The 18461-nt window shown below is 33.8% G+C and overlaps 2 protein-coding genes across 2 annotated transcripts; one reads left to right on the top strand and one right to left on the bottom strand.

The window, feature by feature from the left end:
* The first annotated feature begins 1431 nt into the window (after positions 1-1431).
* Positions 1432-2004, top strand: LOC133532236 (late histone H2B.L4-like). Its single transcript, XM_061870816.1, has one exon. It carries the CDS (start codon positions 1517-1519, stop codon positions 1916-1918), a length of 402 nt encoding a protein of 133 aa, XP_061726800.1. The 5' UTR covers positions 1432-1516; the 3' UTR covers positions 1919-2004.
* A 4258-nt stretch (positions 2005-6262) lies between these two features.
* Positions 6263-14371, bottom strand: LOC133532085 (GILT-like protein 2). The gene is made up of 5 exons (XM_061870580.1): positions 14254-14371; positions 12317-12354; positions 10089-10238; positions 8540-8725; positions 6263-6539 (listed from the first exon to the last, which is right to left on the bottom strand). Exons 1-5 carry the CDS (start codon positions 14312-14314, stop codon positions 6318-6320), a joined length of 657 nt encoding a protein of 218 aa, XP_061726564.1. The 5' UTR covers positions 14315-14371; the 3' UTR covers positions 6263-6317.
* Between the last annotated feature and the right edge of the window lie 4090 nt (positions 14372-18461).

Below are 18461 nucleotides of genomic sequence, written 5' to 3'. Positions count from 1 at the left end.
AAAGATGAAGTACATTGCAATAACACTAATAACAAACAATAATTGCAATTAAATTAAAGTTAACTATCTAATTTAAGTCCATTAATACATTTCAATGTAAGTTGTTTGAAACTACCGAACTTTTCACTGAAAATATCTACATTTTGAAACTTATCATCATACATCCTGCATGCTCTTCTAAATGAAACCGTTTCTCGCATATGCGGTTCGACTACGAGGAATATATTAAGAGGTTCTTCTTTCTACATGCTCGCTCACAACGACGGGGTACTCTAAATGAAACAGATTTTAATAACTCAGGGGCGTCGATGATGTTGTTGATGACTTTATAGAGAATTATAATATCAGTGCGTTCGCGACGCAAGCTCAAGGGTAAAATATTATGTCTTTTCATAGCGGTAGTGTAATCTATGTATTTATTTCCAGTTCGATATTCAATTGCTCTTACAAACTTCTTTTGCACTCTCTCTATTCTATCGCCATGAATTTTATATAGCGGGTTCCACACTGAACTAGCAAATTCTAATCGACTACGGACATAACTATTAAATAATATCTTATACGTCAAAGGTCTCCTGAAATCTTTACCTACTCGCAATATGAATCCCAACTGCTTAAAAGATTTATTTAAGATATTATCAATGTGGGGTACAAAGGTAAGCTTTGAGTCCATGATTACGCCGAGGTCACGGATCTGGTTCACACGAGTTAACTTTTTATTACAAAGATTTATTTTTGGAGAATGTTATTTCACCAAACGCTTTAAGAAATATTTTTTGATTATTATTATTAGTTATTTATGTCACGTGATTACTTGCAGACACTCGTAAAGGTTTAAACATTTTAAATTCAGAGGAAAGGGGACGGTAGCTTCTCCATGCAAACGTAGTCCCCATTTTCCTCTCTGGATATTGACATAATGGAAAATATTTTTACATAATTTGATGTATATTAACCACAGCTACGTTTGACTATTTTTGATATTTTTATTATTGTAAAATTTAGGAGCACAAAACAGATTTCATAAAAAAAATGTTCCTTACTCTTATACTTAATAATAATAAAACGTCAAACTTAGGGGCATATGTACATAGCTTTGGTTGCTTTACAACAAATTGTGTCAAAATATGTTCAATAATATTAATATCCAGAGAGGAAAATGAGGACTACGTTTGTATGATAAGGCGATTTTGGACGGACACTTTCATCTAAATATTGAAATCGGAGTATTACACGAAATTTATATACCTACAAATAAACTACACAGCTAACTATTGAGACAGCTTAAAACATGATAAGTCTGTGGGTAGTATAGAATGTCATATTTTTATTCTACCCGACAAATCATTCAACGATTACGAGGATACGCTGTTCTCTACCGTGATTGGTTGACGCATTTCGCCTAAGTCCTATAAAAAGCCGGTCATTTGCTGCTGACAGCTTAACACTCGAACTCATTCTGAATACTACACTAGTCGTAATCGTAGATTGTACAGATACAAATATAAAAACAAAAATGCCTCCCGTCAAAGTTCCGAAGAAAGCGCTCAAGTCAATGGAGCCCGGCGGCGGCCTGATCCCAAAAAAGAAGAAAGACGGCAAGAAGATGTCAAGGAAGAACTACGACAGTTTCTCAATATACCTCTTCAAAGTATTAAAATCGTGTACAGAAATCAACGTCGGAATTTCAAGAAAAAGCATTTTAATTATGAACAATTTCGTGAACGACATATTAGAACAAATCGCATGTGAAGCTGGAAGACTAATAGCACACGGAAAGAAGACTACATTGAGCGAGAACGAAATACGAACGGCCACAAAACTGCTCATTCCTGGCGAGCTAGGAAAGCACGCATTGCTGGAGGGGGAGAAAGCGCTCCGGAACTACAAGAACAACTCGAGCAGCCAGAGTTATTAATTTTAGTTAATGTATAAAATCGATATTTAAAGTTGAATTTATTTATTTGCAATTGTTGACATGAATGGCCCTTTTAAGGGCCGCAATTTTCTGTTTCTACTAAGCACATGGTCAATCAATCGTTGAATAAAACAATTTATGGCTCGTATCATAATATAAATACGAGCCTTTCTGGCTTAAAGGATGACTCACACTAGACCGGGCCGGGCCCGGGCCGGAGCATCCGACACGCCATTTTCTATGACTGCCGATCATCACTTGGTGCTTTCCGTAGAAAAGGAAGCTCCGGCCCGACCCAGGCCCGGTCAGGCGCAAGTCATCCTCAACTGGTGATAAGTGGTCACAGCACTAGTGCACCGCGACAGTATCTCGCGCGCGTGTAAGACCTTTCAATCGGGATGAATGGCAAGGAATTAACTTGATTATTTTACAACACATGTTGAATATTATAGCCTTTAGCTAAATGGATAGAAAATGAGCCATTCGTTATAAAAAAAGTTGAATTTAAAAGAAAAAATTATACAAAAAAACAAGGCTTACAAGGCAAGTGTCAATAATTTTTTTTTTTACTTTCACAAAAAAAAAGGTAATTGTAGGTACCAATCGATTCCTTACATTTTATTGAAAACTAAATTTCATGACATCTATATACATAAACGCAATATTTCAGGGTTAAAATAGCAATTTTCTTGATCTTCCATACATTTAGGACAGACTAATGTAATCTGACGTCACATTACAATATCATTTTGTTAGAGGCGTTTCAATCGTCGAGTGCGAGCGTCAGACTTTAACTCTCATTCATTTCTGACCTTTGTGTTGCTTAAATGCTATGAGTCCATTTTGATCCTCAGGAATATCAAGATCGATTGACATTATTTACAAATAAACCGGCCAAGAACATGTTCGTTCAAGAACACGGGCCATGCTCAGAGTAGGGTTCCGTAGTTACTCTTCCGTCACAATAAGCTAAACTGGAGTATAGTAGATTGTTAACCAAGGGATGAACTGTGGATGTACGTCTTTTTACTATGAAGGGTAAACTTTTTGCAATAACTCAAAAACAGCTAAACTGATCATGTCCGCTATAGTTTTTATATAATGTCTTTCTTAAGCTCTACTTCCACAATTTTTTTCATATTTTTTGGACTTATGGTTCAAAAGTTAGAGGGGGGGGGGGGCACATTTTTTTTTCTTTCGGAGCGATTATCTCCGAACATATTCACTTTATAAAAAAAAAATAGTTTGATGACCCTTATAATTTGAACCGTAACTGTCACCATCCGTTACAGTTTATGGTTCAATTTATAATGGATAATGGTTAATTGCAATTAACGTTCGGCCAACACTGATGCACAATTTCTAACTGTGAGTATGCCTGATAAGTTAAATTACTATCTACCCTCCCATTTAACATAGTATATAAATCAGCATTGCTATATACACAATTTCTAACTGAGGGTATGCCTGATATGTGAAATTACTGCCTACCCTCCCATTTAAAATAGGATTTAGCTCAGCATTGGTATATAAATATTTCTAACTGAGGGCATGCCTGACAAGTAAAATTACTGTCTACCCTCCCATTAAAAATAGTATTTAATTCAGCATTGCTATATACACAATTTCTAACTGAGGGTATGCCTGATATGTGAAATTACTCCCTACCCTCCCATTTAAAATAGGATTTAGCTCATCATTGGTATATAAACAATTTCTAAATGAGGGTATGCCTGACAAGTCAAATTACTATCTACCCTCCCATTTAAAATAGTCTTCAGCTCAGCATTTCTATATACACAATTTCTATCTGAGGGTATGCCTGATATCTAAAATTAAATGACTACCAACCATCTCATTTAAAGAAGTATTTTCAAAATAATTGCCGTGGAAAATTTTTATACAACTATGTTAACGGCACCAATCATGGGACATTTAAGAGAAGTTTTGGAGTATTTTTCATATTTCACCGACACCTGTAAAATTTGTACCGCTTTAGGCGTTAAAAGTTGAATGTCCTATTCGTCCTTCATGTTTTCCATGTATTTAATGAAAGCTACTGCATTTCGTTTCTATATTACTAACAAATTAAAACTATGTTTTTTGCTCCAGTCATGGGATGTATGGCGCCATTAATTTTCAAACTAACAAATATCAATGAAAAATTAAGCTTAAGCAGCTCTTTGGCTCTTGTTTATGGTAAAATGTTGCCAGCGTTTACAAACTGATGGTAAATACTTGTTTTACAGGATTTGTCTATACCACCCCATTACTGGTGCCAGTCCCATCATAGGGGCGTTTACTATAGGGACATATTTTCTATGTAACGGGTGGCTTAAAGTATAGAAAAGTTTTATTGTATAATACACAAAAAAATACCATAAGATATTCGTTTTTGGATTATATAATGACGAACTGGAGCATATTCGACATTATAAGCAGACAATAATACCTATAACATAATGTCTACCTTAGATTTATTTTGTAGTGTATTCTGACCGCCCGCATAATGCATTGTACAACGTTTTGGTCAATATTCACAACTGTCTTTGTACAGTATTACTACTTTGTACACCATTAATTTTAATTATTTCGGCATATTAGCCTCTCATCCATTAAAGGCAATCCTTCACAATATTATTCCACTGAAAATTGCCCACAGATCTGCAATTCATGGCGCTTTAGAAACGTTCGGCGAGTTATGTGATGGTGTACTTACTCGTATTGTAGTATAGTGTTTAAGTCTAGTGTTCCAAATTACTCATAACGACTAGTAAAAAACATAATGACTCATACATATTAATGTATGAGTCATTATGTTACTCGAAATAAACGAATTTTAATTTTTAATTTTATTTAATTTAATTTTGACTAATTTTAGGCACTTCTGGCAAAAGTACTTCCGAATGTCCTCAAAGCTCGACGGTTTTTGGGCAATTTTAAGTACATTTATATGTGTATAGCGATGGTTAGCAAGTTTTTTCGAAAATAAAATAAAATTAACAATGAAAATCCAAAGTAATTAAAGAGATTCAACTTGAAAGTTGTCCAAAGTGTAATGCAAACGGTCAGAATCAAGTTACGCGAAGTGAAAGAAAGGGAACATTTTTTTAATATTCTAGCATTTGCTTTTAATGTTGGATATGATCTAGTTAGTCATTATAAAATCCATAAAACTATTGTCTTTATTCACTGGTTTTCGAAAATAAAATTTCTTATTACTTTAAGCCAACCCGTTATTTAAGTATTTGTATATTACATATATCGTTGTCTGAGTACCTACAACAAAAGCCTTCTTGGATTACTGTGAGACTTAGTCAATTTGTGTAAGAATGACCCTATAATATTTATTTATTTTAAAAGTAGCTGATGAAATGTTGGTTTACAGTTAAATTTTTTGGCCGTGTTATAGGACACACCCGATATACACAATTTCTAACTGTGGGTATGCCTGGTAAGTGAAATAACTCCCTACCCTCCTATTTAAAATAGTATTTAGCTCAGCATTGCTATATACACAATTTCTAACTGTGGGTATGCCTGATATCTAAAATTAAATGACTACCTACCATCCCATTAAAGTATTTTTAAAATAACTGCCGTGGAAAGTAGCTATTTATTTGTTAAGTTTTATTTTTTATACAACTAGGGACATATCAAATTATTTTATTGCATTTTTTATTTATTTATAGTTGTAGACCTATGTTCCGTGTTATTATTTTCGTACAAGCGGAATTTGTTTAATCAGATTTCGAATGATGATGAGATACACTAAGATTAAGTACTAATTCATATTTTTTGGGAAACTTATTATGATCGATAAAAGCGCTAAGATTTTTCAAAAACTACTGGATGAACCCACTGCACCTTGACCAGTAAAACGGCTAAGTCATGCAAACAGACACACGGGCATGATGAAACTAAAAGGTTTCCGTTGTTGCCGTTTTGACTACCAAACCCTATTTTTTTTATTATCGTTCTTCGTGACCGTTCTAGCCTTAAACCTAAGTTATTTGACGACCGGCCTGGCCTAGTGGGTAGTGAGTTGAGTAGTGACCCTGCCTTTGAATCCTGGGTTCAAATACCAGTAAGGGCATTTATTTGTGTGGTGAGCACAGATATTTGTTCCTGAGTCATGGGTGTTTACTATGTATTTAAGTATTCATATTTTATATGTATCGTTGTCGAGTACCCACAACACAAGTCTTTTTGAGCAACTGTGGGGCTTAGTCAATTTGTGTAAGAATGTCCAATATTTATTTAGTATATATTTGAATGAGGAGCATCTTGTGATTCTTGTGTGATAAGTAAATTAGGTATATGCTAATAATAAAATATTACATCCAAGTGTACAATTATATTTGCTAGAAATTCAGAAAAAATGAGACAAAATGTTCAATCACTCTTTACATTGAGGCGGCGGATTTTTCAAAGCATCGCATATTGTCTTCTTCAAATCGTCCGACAGGTCAAACTCCTTGTCATTTATTAATACATAAGGCACGCCATCGAAATTAACCTTTTCAGACTCTTTGCCATAGTATTCTAAAAGTTCTTCCCCCTTTTTACTTTTAGCGCATTCTTTGATAGGTTTCGAGTCGATTTTCATTAAATCTCCGCACTGAAATCAGATAGATTTTAAGTATAAGTATTAAATTAGTAAATATTTACAGCAGTATGTACTTTCCTTAAAGATGATAAATTAATGACAATTATAAAATGATTTTTTAAAAGTAATTATTACAATTAATAATGTAAACTAAAACTAAAATATGACTAAATTAAATCTAAAATAAAACTAAAATAAATCTAAAAATGGCCCCTGCGGCATAGTACCGAAGACGCTGGCAGCATTTCCTCGCAATGACAATTATTAGGTATATTCTATTAACGGCACCAACTATGGGACATTTAAGAGATAATTTTGAGTATTTTTGATATTTCACTAACTATGCGTTAAAAGTTGATTGTCCTATTCGTGCTTTATGTTTTCGATGTAGTTAATTATATATATACTTCAATTGGTTTCAATATAATTAACAAATTAAATCTATGTGTTATTGCTCCAGTCATGGGATGTGATGTAGGGCGCCATTCGTTTTAAAACTAACAAACGTCTATGAAGAAATTTATTCTCTAAGGCTCTTATTTATGGTAGAATGTTGCCAAAGAAGTGGAACCTTGAGCGATGCGAGGGTTTCAAGGCACAAGGGTTAAACAAACTTTGCCTCCGAGTGAAACTACACCAATGCGAGGAAAATACTAACTATGAAATACCAAAAAAAAAATTAACCAAAACAAATGCAAATGAACGTAAAAAAAGTATCATTCAAAATGATAATTTAAAAGTCAATCTACCAGCTAACATAAGGATACAAAACACCTCAAAATTTGCATCTGATTACTTTGCCCCACATGTGGATAAAATGCAACTTTTTCATTCATTTTTGAACAATCAAGATGGCTTTTACTAGTTCGTCGTGAAAATTCTTATTATTACAGGATTAGTCTATACCAAAGAGAAAGAGAAAGAGAGATGCGTAAAATCTAAGACAATTTCGTGCTTCGAATTTAACAGGTAAACGAGATGGCGCTGTACAGCTCCATACATTTTGCGGTAATTCAGATTGTCAAAAATTAACGTTTGACAATTCCGTGACCGCAAAACATATGGCGCAGTACAGCGCCCTCTGCTTTGAATGTCAAACTAAGGGGTACATTTTTTTCTTAGACTTTTCCTCTCTATCGACCGGGATAAGGACACTGATTACCTTATATATTGTTTTTGAGCTCCCGATATTTCGGCGCAGTTACATGCATCTTGTTCACGGGTAACTGGAGATAGCGGGTGGGTTTCGAAGTTGTGTAGACCGCGCTCGGTCTACCCTCATTCGTGCGTGTCAGCTGCGTTCGCTTTCAACGTTAACACTGGTCGCGCCCACACTTGTTGGTCTATCCAAGCACACTACACTCACAGTGTTCAAAAGCAATATAAAAGTAATCACGGTCCATATCCCGGTCGATTTACGTCTAGTGAAACTAACCGCGAATCATTCAAAACTGCTATTACAGTATTCTCTTTGTCTATACCATCCCATTACTTGCCAGCCAGCGTGCCAGTTCGATTATAGGGGTGGTTACTATAAGCATCTAACGAATTTATTTATTTCATTTTCAACATGGAGGATATATTAGGGAATAAAAACTATAATAGAGGCAAATGCAACTCCAAAGGTGTCGCATGCCCGTTTCCAATTTTTTGAAACCTGTACAGTCAGCTGCAAAAATATGTATCGAGAGAATCGTCTCATAAATTAATATGGTACTACGCTCTTATTACACTGGAATAAGATGCTATGGGACATCTTTTTGAGTAAGATGTGTACACCCATATTTTTACACTTGACTGTACTATAGGTACAATATGTGTGCATGCAGCCACAACCCTTTCATTTACATATTAATATTTTTTATTTTCAATTTAATGTCAATTTCTCATTTATGTGAAGTTTTTGTTATATCTTCTCATGAGAAATAAAGATTCTTAAATCTTAATTTACTTTTAAGATGTAGGCTTAGATATCTAGGTGATGCTCTAGATTTAAATCAGCGTAAATTTACCTGTGTGGCGTCCTTATCAGTGGATCCGTCGCCTCCCCACGTAGCGTTCATCATACAGGAGATGTAAGGTTCCGCCACATAAATATCCTTCAAAATATCAATCGCGCACGCATGGAGCTTGTTCCCGTAGCACTCCTTTTCACCGTGCTGGCAGATGATTACAGTCTTCCCGTTTCTTTCATGCCTCTGAAATGTTGAATTTAATATTATGCATATTTTTTTCTGATATAGTTTGTTTGTGAACTAGCCTGATAGTCTCGCTCTTGGCATGTCCATCTGTCGGCCCATGCGTCCGCGCGCCATTGCTAAGTACAGTCCAGGTATTCAATATAGATACGGACAAAGTGCCAAAATATATATAATATGCATACACGACCTTATTGCCTATATATTAAGGTAGTGTGTACATATTTTTGCCTCTTTGACCGTATCCATATTTAATACCTTGACTGTACCTACTAGAAAGCTGCAATTTAGCAAGGTTACCTAATATGTATACGTATATGGTCAGGTGACAACCAAAACTTACTAATTATCACTAAAAGTTCACAGCCATAGTGAACCAAATTAGTACCAAATTAAGGTCGATTTTTGTTTAATATTTTTTTAGTAATTACTAATTAGTGATTTTCAGTTCTTGGTAAACATGACGATTTTTTTTTATACCGCGACGGTGGCAAACAAGCATACGGCCCGCCATATGGTAAGCAGTCACCGTAGCCTATGGACGCCTGCAAATCCAGAGGTGTTACATGCGCGTTGCCCACCTTTTAAAAATCTGTACACTCCTTTTTTGAAGAACCTCATACTGTAGACCCTCGGGAAAACCTCGGCAAAACCTTGTATGTTTACGAATATATAAAAAAAAAAAAATTAAAATTTAATCTGTTTATTTCATATCAAAAAAACATGCATTTTTCTAACTTAACTACTAATCTTAAATTAAAAAGATTTTTTGAGTTAAGGAGTCTAGGCGTGTAGAATTAATTATACAGTACACTTCATCTTTGTATAAATTTTCATTATTTTCGCATTTTACTTATTATATACTCGTGTATATAAACAGGAACGGCAGGAAGCGCTGTGTTTACTTAAATGAAAATTTAGTGCTAAGTAATTCTTATATCCACTACACCTTATAAAACAAAGTCCCCCGCCGCGTCTGTCTGTATGTTCGCGATAAACTCAAAAACTACTGCACGGATTTTCATGCGGTTTTCACCTTCTCAATAGAGGGATTCCTGAGGAAAGTTAAGGTATATAATTTGTTACCCGTGCGAAGCCATTGCGGGTCTCTTGTACTATACTCTGTATCTTTAGGTATTTAAAAAAAGGTAAACAAAATCTACTTTCAAATGGCTCATTAAGCCAGTTGAGGGTTGATGAAAACATTACATGATCAAATAATGTAGGTTTAAAGTCAGGTCGTTCAGTGACAGATCCAGGCGGTTTTGTATTTAGTTGGTTAACCAATAAATATTATAACTTACTGTTTGTTTACTTTTATTTAAATACCTAAAGATACAGAATATAAGTAAATTACACTAACCTCCGCATTTCCGTAAGGATAAACTTTAAGGTCTATGTAAGACCCGATTTTCTTTAATGTGGGGTCCAGACGTTCTACATGGAACCTTACGCAGTAAGGGCACAGACTTTCATAATACAATTTTAGATCCACTTTATCTCCTTTCTTTATCTGAAATCAAAAAGGCACCTTATAAACTTCAAAATAAATACTTCAAATATATTTACAGTAGATATGGTGCTACTTTGCCGCACTAGTGCGAAAATTAGCATATTACGTTACTATGTCAAACATTTAAAGGGCCATATGTACTGTAAAACGTTGTACGATACATGTACGAATAGGTGATTCGCAACTCGTGTCGATTTAAAACACTCCCTTCGGTCGTGTTTTAATTTATCGCCAATCGTTTCGAGTTTCCTATTTTAGGCACTTGTATCGTAATGTACTATTATTTAACTGCTTTATATTTGACGACCGATGGCGGTCTGGCCTAGTGGGTAGTGACACTGCCTATGAAGCCGATGGTCCCGGGTTCGAAACCCGGTAAGGGCATTTATTTGTGTGATGAAAAAATACATTTGTTCCTGAGTCATGGATGTTGTCTATGTATTTATCTATATATGTATATCGTCTCCGTGTTCCCATAGGACAAGCTTTGCTTAGTTAAGGGTGGTTTGGGCTACGTTGATCTGTGTAAGATTAAATTGTCTATCTATATATCTTTTTTTTTTTAATAATGAATATTTATTAACATTCATTTTGAATATGATAAATATTTTAATTATAATAAACACAAATGGGTGGAAAAACAATTAAAAACTTAAATTAAAAACTTATAAATAAAAATATGTATATATCTTAGATATAATATTTATTTATTTAAATTATAACGATCATTGGAGCGAACGCAAAGCGTCTCCCTTTCGATTTCGAGATAAATATGTATGTACATTTAATTATAGTATATTTATGTAAGTTTATTCCCGTTAGTATACAGGTGACCTTAGCCATTGGACAAACCCTGAAATCCCACGTAGGGTTACTTCTCAGGAATGCTCTAATGTTAATATTTTTTAATTAGAACAAATGATAAAAAAATAAATTTTCGAACAAAAGTTATTTGCAATAATCGACAACAAAAAGAAACACACTGTGTTAATCTTTGTGTGTTTTTGACAATTTGTTAGAAATATTTGATAATGATGACATTTTTCAAAAGTCAGAAGCTTATTAGTACATATCATAAATAGAAAAGATAATCAAAAAGGTCGAAGAAGATTTCATACTATTCTTTTAGGATATTACCTTAGGAGCTACTAACACATACAGGCTGCTCCAAAGTAAAAAATGGTATTTTGTTAATTTCTTCGAAACCGCTACACCGGTTGTTATGATACTTTGTACAATGGTTCTAAATACCCTAATGCATATGTACATCTCGGCTTTGTCCAATGGCTAGGGACACACTGTATATTATTTATCGCTATATTGCTTGTTTTAAGTTTCATTTTCTGTTTTTTTTTAATGCCTGCACGTGCTACTGTTTCTGTTTAGCCTGATGGTTGACCGGTACAGTCGAGTTCATAAATATATGAGATAAAATTGTAAAACGTTAGTACAGATATTTTTGTGCCACTACATGCTTATAAATATTTTTTCACTTGGTTAAATATTTTTGAAAAATACTTGTACACATATTTATCAGTATTCAGTTGCTTACTTGCAGTTGCAGATTGTGATACTTGCTCAGATTAATATGACAGGTGATATGTGTACATATTTTTGATTGGTTAATCTGTTCAGATGCATATGTACCTTTCTAAGCTCATTTATTTTGGAAGCCTTGGTTTTGCCTTGGATTTGGACTCATAGTGTTGTGTTCCTGTCGGTGAGTAAGGTTGCCAGAGCTCAACGAGGGGGGCGGGGTTACGGTCGGCAACGCGCATGTAACTCCTCTGGAGTTGCAGGCGTACATAGGCTACGGAGACTGCTTACCATCAGGCGGGCCGTATGCTTGTTTGCCACCGACGTAGTATAAAAAAAAAAAAATTATGAACTCGACGGTACCTAGAGAATGCCTTTAGGCAATAAGTTCGCCATTTGTAATTTATTTGTTATATTGTGCAATAAAGTTGAAATAAATAAATAATTTATTACAATAAGTGGGTATATATTTTTTAAGAGCTGATTAACCGAAACACTAATAATAGACATAACGTTAATATATTATGTGGAAGCAATCTTACCTTCATGGATTTTATGTCCCAATTCCTTGACCCAATCTCTGAAAGTAAAATATAATTTAATACTAAACTTTTATAATGCAGCGCTGGTAGCCTAGCGGTAAGAGCGACTTGCAATCCGGAGATCGCGAGTTCAAACCCCGGCTCGTACCAATGAGTGTTTCCGAACTTATGTACGAAATATCATTTGATATTTACCAGTCGCTTTTCGGTGAAGGAAAACATCGTGAGGAAACCGGACTAATCCCAACAAGGACTAGTTTACCCTCTGGGTTGGAAGGTCAGATGGCAGTCGCTTTCGTAAAAACTAGTGCCTACGCCAAATCTTGGGATTAGTTGTCAGGCGGACCCCAGGCTCCTATGAGCCGTGGCAAAATGCCGGGACAACGCGAGGAAGAAGGGACTAAACATTTATAATGTCTATCAAATGTTAAAGATTTACACTTAAGTGTAATTAAAACGGATAGCATATTCATTGAAACTGATCTATTTTAATAATTGTTCTTGATTGTAGTATGGGCATTAACTACAGAGGTTACGTAGTTTTAGGTATAAATAAGTGCCAATTACATCCACAATTCCCGATATCCGGCCTGAGAATTGTTTTCCGTTTCACGGAATATCAGCACATCGTTAACAACATTTGAAATGTAAAAAATACTTTGTCACTAATTGCCATGAAAGTTCAATGGTTGATATTTTAGCATATGAACCATTTTTAGAGTTCCGTACCGTAGGAAAAACGGAACCCTTATAGGATCACTTTGTTGTCCATCCGTCCGTCTGTCTGTCTGTCAAGACCCTTTTTCTCAGGAACGCGTGGAGGTATCAACTTGGAATTTATATCAAATACTCAGGTCTACTGTCGTTTGCCGCAATTTTCCGCAAATTTTCGACACTCGCAAGGGCATCAAACCTCCCGTGAACTCAGAATCTTGAAATTTGGTACGAAGAAATTCATAAAGTAGAAATTAAAAGCCATAATCAAATGAAGTAAAGATCAATAAATTATAAATGTATTATTTATTTATACACACAAAGACAAAATTCAACCATAATTTATAAATACGTCAAGGTTCTTGCCCTTGATTATAAAATTAAGATCAAATAAATGAATGTACCAAATTTGTTGGCATACGCATGAGATTTCTTGAGAAATTCAATATGAAATTGGGTTGATTTTATACTTTAGAGTCGGCGACGTGAGGTAAAAATGTAAGACTTGTTACTTTTAAAAACAATATACGTTCAGTTTATTCACAAAGCGCAAGTGGATAAAAACAATACTTATACTAAGAATCCTGTGTGAAACACACCTAAATTAGATATCAGAGTGTGCAAAAACGCCTTTATATTATAATCGCCTCCTGCGTGTGGCAACACCGTTTAACTCTCTCTCTTCCTATGTGCTCTCGCAGCGTTCATAACTACCAAAATGTGATAATTCAAAATTTTTCTATAATAAACGTGATAAAGTGCAGTGTACCGTTTAATTCAAGCCTCTACAACCTTCATTCTTTACAAATCCTACAATGTTTTCTTATTAGATATAAGATATTAATATTTTTTTTTTTTTCTCTGAACTCCCCATCGGCACACAAACCTCCTCAAGGTTTTGCCTACGACCTACGGTCTTGTATTAAATTCTAGACTGTAACTTGTTTGTTTATTCAATAAATTAAAAAAAAAATGCCCTTAATTTTCAAAAATAATACATTAAAAATTTGCCCTATGTCGTGATCGCTTAGTCGCATTATCTCTCTGGATAGCAATGTTTATCTGCTGAGTGATATATAAGCCAACCCTCTGGTCACCCGAACCCTCTACTAGAATAGGGCGCTTTGCTTCTCCTTAAACCAATGCTGTTTTTGAAAATTGAATGAAAAAGAAGCGAGTTTCTACAACGGAGAAGTTGTAAATTAGTATTTAAAGGTACATACCAGCACATCCAACGGCGGTTATAGCCACGAAACAAAACAAAAATATCGAATATAGCATCATTCTGAACGTCTGCAGAGCTTCTGACGGTGAAGAAGTAGGCAAACAAATAAATATATCAGTCTTCAGGTGTGCCAAACCTTTTTACGTTCGTTCAGTGCAATACAGGCTGACCCAAAAAACGTACCAATTTTTTGATATTTTTTACTAACTTACGCGTTACATATTTCGAAAAATGATGCCTGTTAAAATAATTTAACTAAAACGAAAATCTATGTCATTTTTGATACACAAACGAACGTACGTGAACTTATCAACAATATGTCACAGTAAAAAATCCAAAAATGTTAGCCACTCTGTACTTAGTGTAAATAGATAAATAGCGACTTTACGAGTAGGAAACATAAAATTACTTCTACAACATTAGCACAGTTTTCAGACGATATAAATACTATCGTAAATTAAAGGGAATGACTCTTACTGTTGCCATTTTTATTGACTTTAAAAAGGCTTTTGACAGACTCGAACACAGCTTTTAAAAGCTATGTTCGAGGCTTAGTTAACGACAAGTTTAAACAATTTATACTTAACTAATCGTAAAATAATATGTGGAATTTTAAAGGTGCGACGCAACCTGCTAACAGGCGGCGTGCCAATATGTCTATACAGAAAAAATAGATAAGTGTAGAGTTCTCAGCTTTCCTTACCTATTTTACCTATTAATAATATGTTATAGGGAGGTACAGTAAAACCTATTTTTATTAAGTTTTATACTTGGTTAAAACTTATTTCAAATGGGTTATATAACGTGGAGTTCAATAAATATAAACGTACATCCTTACACAAATTGACTAAGCCCCACAGTAAGCTCAAGAGGGCTTATGTTGAGGATACTCAGACATTATACATAATATATAAAATACTTAAATCGATAGAAAACACCCCATGATTCAGGAACAAATATCCGTGCTCATCACACAAATACATGCCCTTACCGGGATTCGAACGCCCTGGGTTCATAGGCAGGGTCAACTACCCATACCCACTAGGCCAGACCGGTCATCAATATGGTCCGTAACGGGTTAAGAAAACTCCTCAAATCGTATACATATAGCTATTATTGTATTTTCATCAAAAAATTGAGTGCCATTTGATGAAGTGGGATTGCTGATGAAGACCAGAACGGACGTAGTTTAGCGATTTGTTTTCTTCGATAGTTTTTTAAATTAAGTAAGGTTCTAAGACATATTTTTGTCAGGGTCCAGTGCTAATGCTGAGTTCTTTTTTTATATACTACGTCAATGGCAAACAAGCATACGGCCCACCTGATGGTAAGCCTATGTACGCCTGCAACTCCAGAGGAGTTACATGCGCGTTGCCGACCCTAACACTCCGCACCCTCGTTGAGCTCTTTGAGGATTTGAGGGAACTCCTCAAATCTTGACAAATCCAGATCCAGAACATCAGTTCTTGTTTCTTGGCCAGACAGGAACGTGTCCTACAGTAACTATATAATGCATAAAAAAATTAACTTTTCATAAAAACGAAACACTGAGTTCAATAAGGATAAAAAATATTGTACCGGTTATGTGCGATAGCAACTGCTGTTTGAAGTCGGTGCCAGTTAATTTAGTGTGTAGCGCAATCAACTTATGTTTCAATACATTGAAGCATAAGTTGATTGCGATCTCTGAAAATTAAAACTTACATACATTTTTACGTTTTTTCCTAAACTTGTTTTATTTTCTACCACCTACGCGACTAATAGGTATTTAATAGTTCATACGTCTATAAATAACGGCCCATTGTCATTTTATTCAATAAGACTAACAAGAGTTTAAATACACCTATAAATGTTTCAGTTTCGGTTTCGGCCGAAACTAGAGCTAGAACTGAACCTTCGGTTTCGGCAAAAAAACACATGTTTCGGTCGGACACCAATTGATAGTACCTATATCTGATCATTTTAGTAAACATGTGCATTTATTTGGCGACCACTTAAATCACACCCTCATTAATCATTGATTAGTTCGGCATTTGATACGGACTTGAGAAAAACTAAAATCACATCTAGATTTATTATCTTCAGTTGTGAATCGATTTATATGCTCATTAATTTAAGGCACATATTTAATATTATAATGAATGCATCTTAATTACCGAAGAATTTATGAAATTTGAGTGAAGCTGGATAAGAAATGTATCACGCTTGACTAGTTTTTATTATTCGTTGCCATGCCATATTTATAATGGAATAATAGTACATTGTGTATTAAGGGCGGTAAACAAGATTTTACGAATAACTGTTAATTTTAAGACCGAATCCGAACACGTCCTTTCTGTACCGCCCCCAGTGGCACAGACAATGTTTTTCATCACACTTGTGAGGAAAAAACTAAATTTCAAGTGACATTTCAAACATTCGTCCGCCATATTGTCATTTTTGACAGGTTAGGCATCGAAGGCACAGAACTATCCGGCATTCAGCCACGATTAAAAATGGTGTAAAAGCTTTCATAGGACTGAAAATTAAATCATATTCAATTGGGACAGAGTTGCATTTGTTTTCTTTCGTTCAATTTTCAAACAAATTAAAATCAACTATATTCCCTGCATTGTAGGTTAAAATTTCAGTGGCAAATTTTGGATTTTTCGTTTATATGGCTGGGTCTTAGGAGGCTATGGTTAAGTGTGAGAGTAAAAATAAAACGAAGATATTTGCTAACATTATTTATTTAATCTGCACTTTACAACGAAATATATCATATATGTAAATATGGGAACAAACTACACGTCGGAATGTAACTCACAGCACACTAACAAACGATATCACTTATAGAAACTCTTGCAGTTATATTAAATATAATTATATGAAGTTTGCCCTTTTATTTGTGGAAATTTTTGAAATACACTTTTTTCTCAAAATAAAAAAATGCTTGATTCATCTGGAATTTAATAATAATAACAGAAAATGATTTTGTTACATTGATACATGTACATATAATAATCTAGACGAAAATTTTACATTTGCATGTAACACTGAGGGAAATTTCTTGTATTGGAATCAGTTGTTCTTTAGCAGAATACACCAAAAAATTATATATCATATTTTGTAAATTATATGTCAGGCAGTTTTTTTTTGTTTAAACTGGGATCGGTGCTATTAATACTGACAATTTTATTTAACATAGGTATAGAAAACAAAAAAAATATATATAAGTACATATTTTTACACCAATATCAATTTTCACCAGAAATCTAAACTATATATTGCTAATTAATATTGATTCCATCATATATATGTTAAATTATTAGTACATTATTAGTACAGTAAGTAATTGCTGCCAAAATTACAGTAAATATTAAGTACATAAGATATGGATTATATTGCTTTAGTTGTAAATGTATAAATAATAAATAAAGGAACATCGAAATCATTAACAGTTAATTTGATATATTATTCCAAACATAAAATATAATTATTAATATGATTTTCAATTTGTTTTTATTAATATCGGGTACAATTATTATATAATTCTCTTTGAATAAATTTTAATCGGTAATTGATTTGTGTATGGTCATTATACATTTTAGCATTGGATAACAATATAATAATATAAATATTGTCAAATTATGTCACAAGAAATTATGTATTATGTATTATTTTGTTATTCGACACAATCGTAAATTAATATCATAAACCTGGAGAATTCCACACAATCGTACCACAAAATTAACTTTATTGAAATCAAATGCAATTAAGTATTAGAGCCTCGAAAATATATCCCTAGTAGGTATTATAAATTTAAAATAGTTCCTTGAATAATTACTTTGATACATAATACATAAATCTATAATATAAATAACAGGGATTATAATTGAGCACCTAACCATTATAGAATTTCCAATTTACCAACATACATATTTTACTATACATATAATTTAATACATTTAGGTAGTACCTTGAAGTTACAATTAAATTTAGGATTAAGTACATACATTTATTAAATATTTTGAGGACAAATACCACCTAACATAAAATCGCTTTGAACTTATTTATATTATGTAACTGAATTTTATAAAAAAAAGCTACATAAGAAATACTGAAAAACATACTTTGTATAACTTGAACAATTTGGTAGTTTAGGTTTGTCCTCTACAATAACATATTATGTCAATTGTTTTTAACATTAACATCGAAATAAGTGAC

Source organism: Cydia pomonella, chromosome 26 (genome assembly GCF_033807575.1).
Source record: "Cydia pomonella isolate Wapato2018A chromosome 26, ilCydPomo1, whole genome shotgun sequence".
NCBI lineage: Eukaryota > Metazoa > Arthropoda > Insecta > Lepidoptera > Tortricidae > Cydia > Cydia pomonella.
Note: the sequence above shows the minus strand (reverse complement) of the source record. Positions and strands in the feature narration are given on the sequence as shown.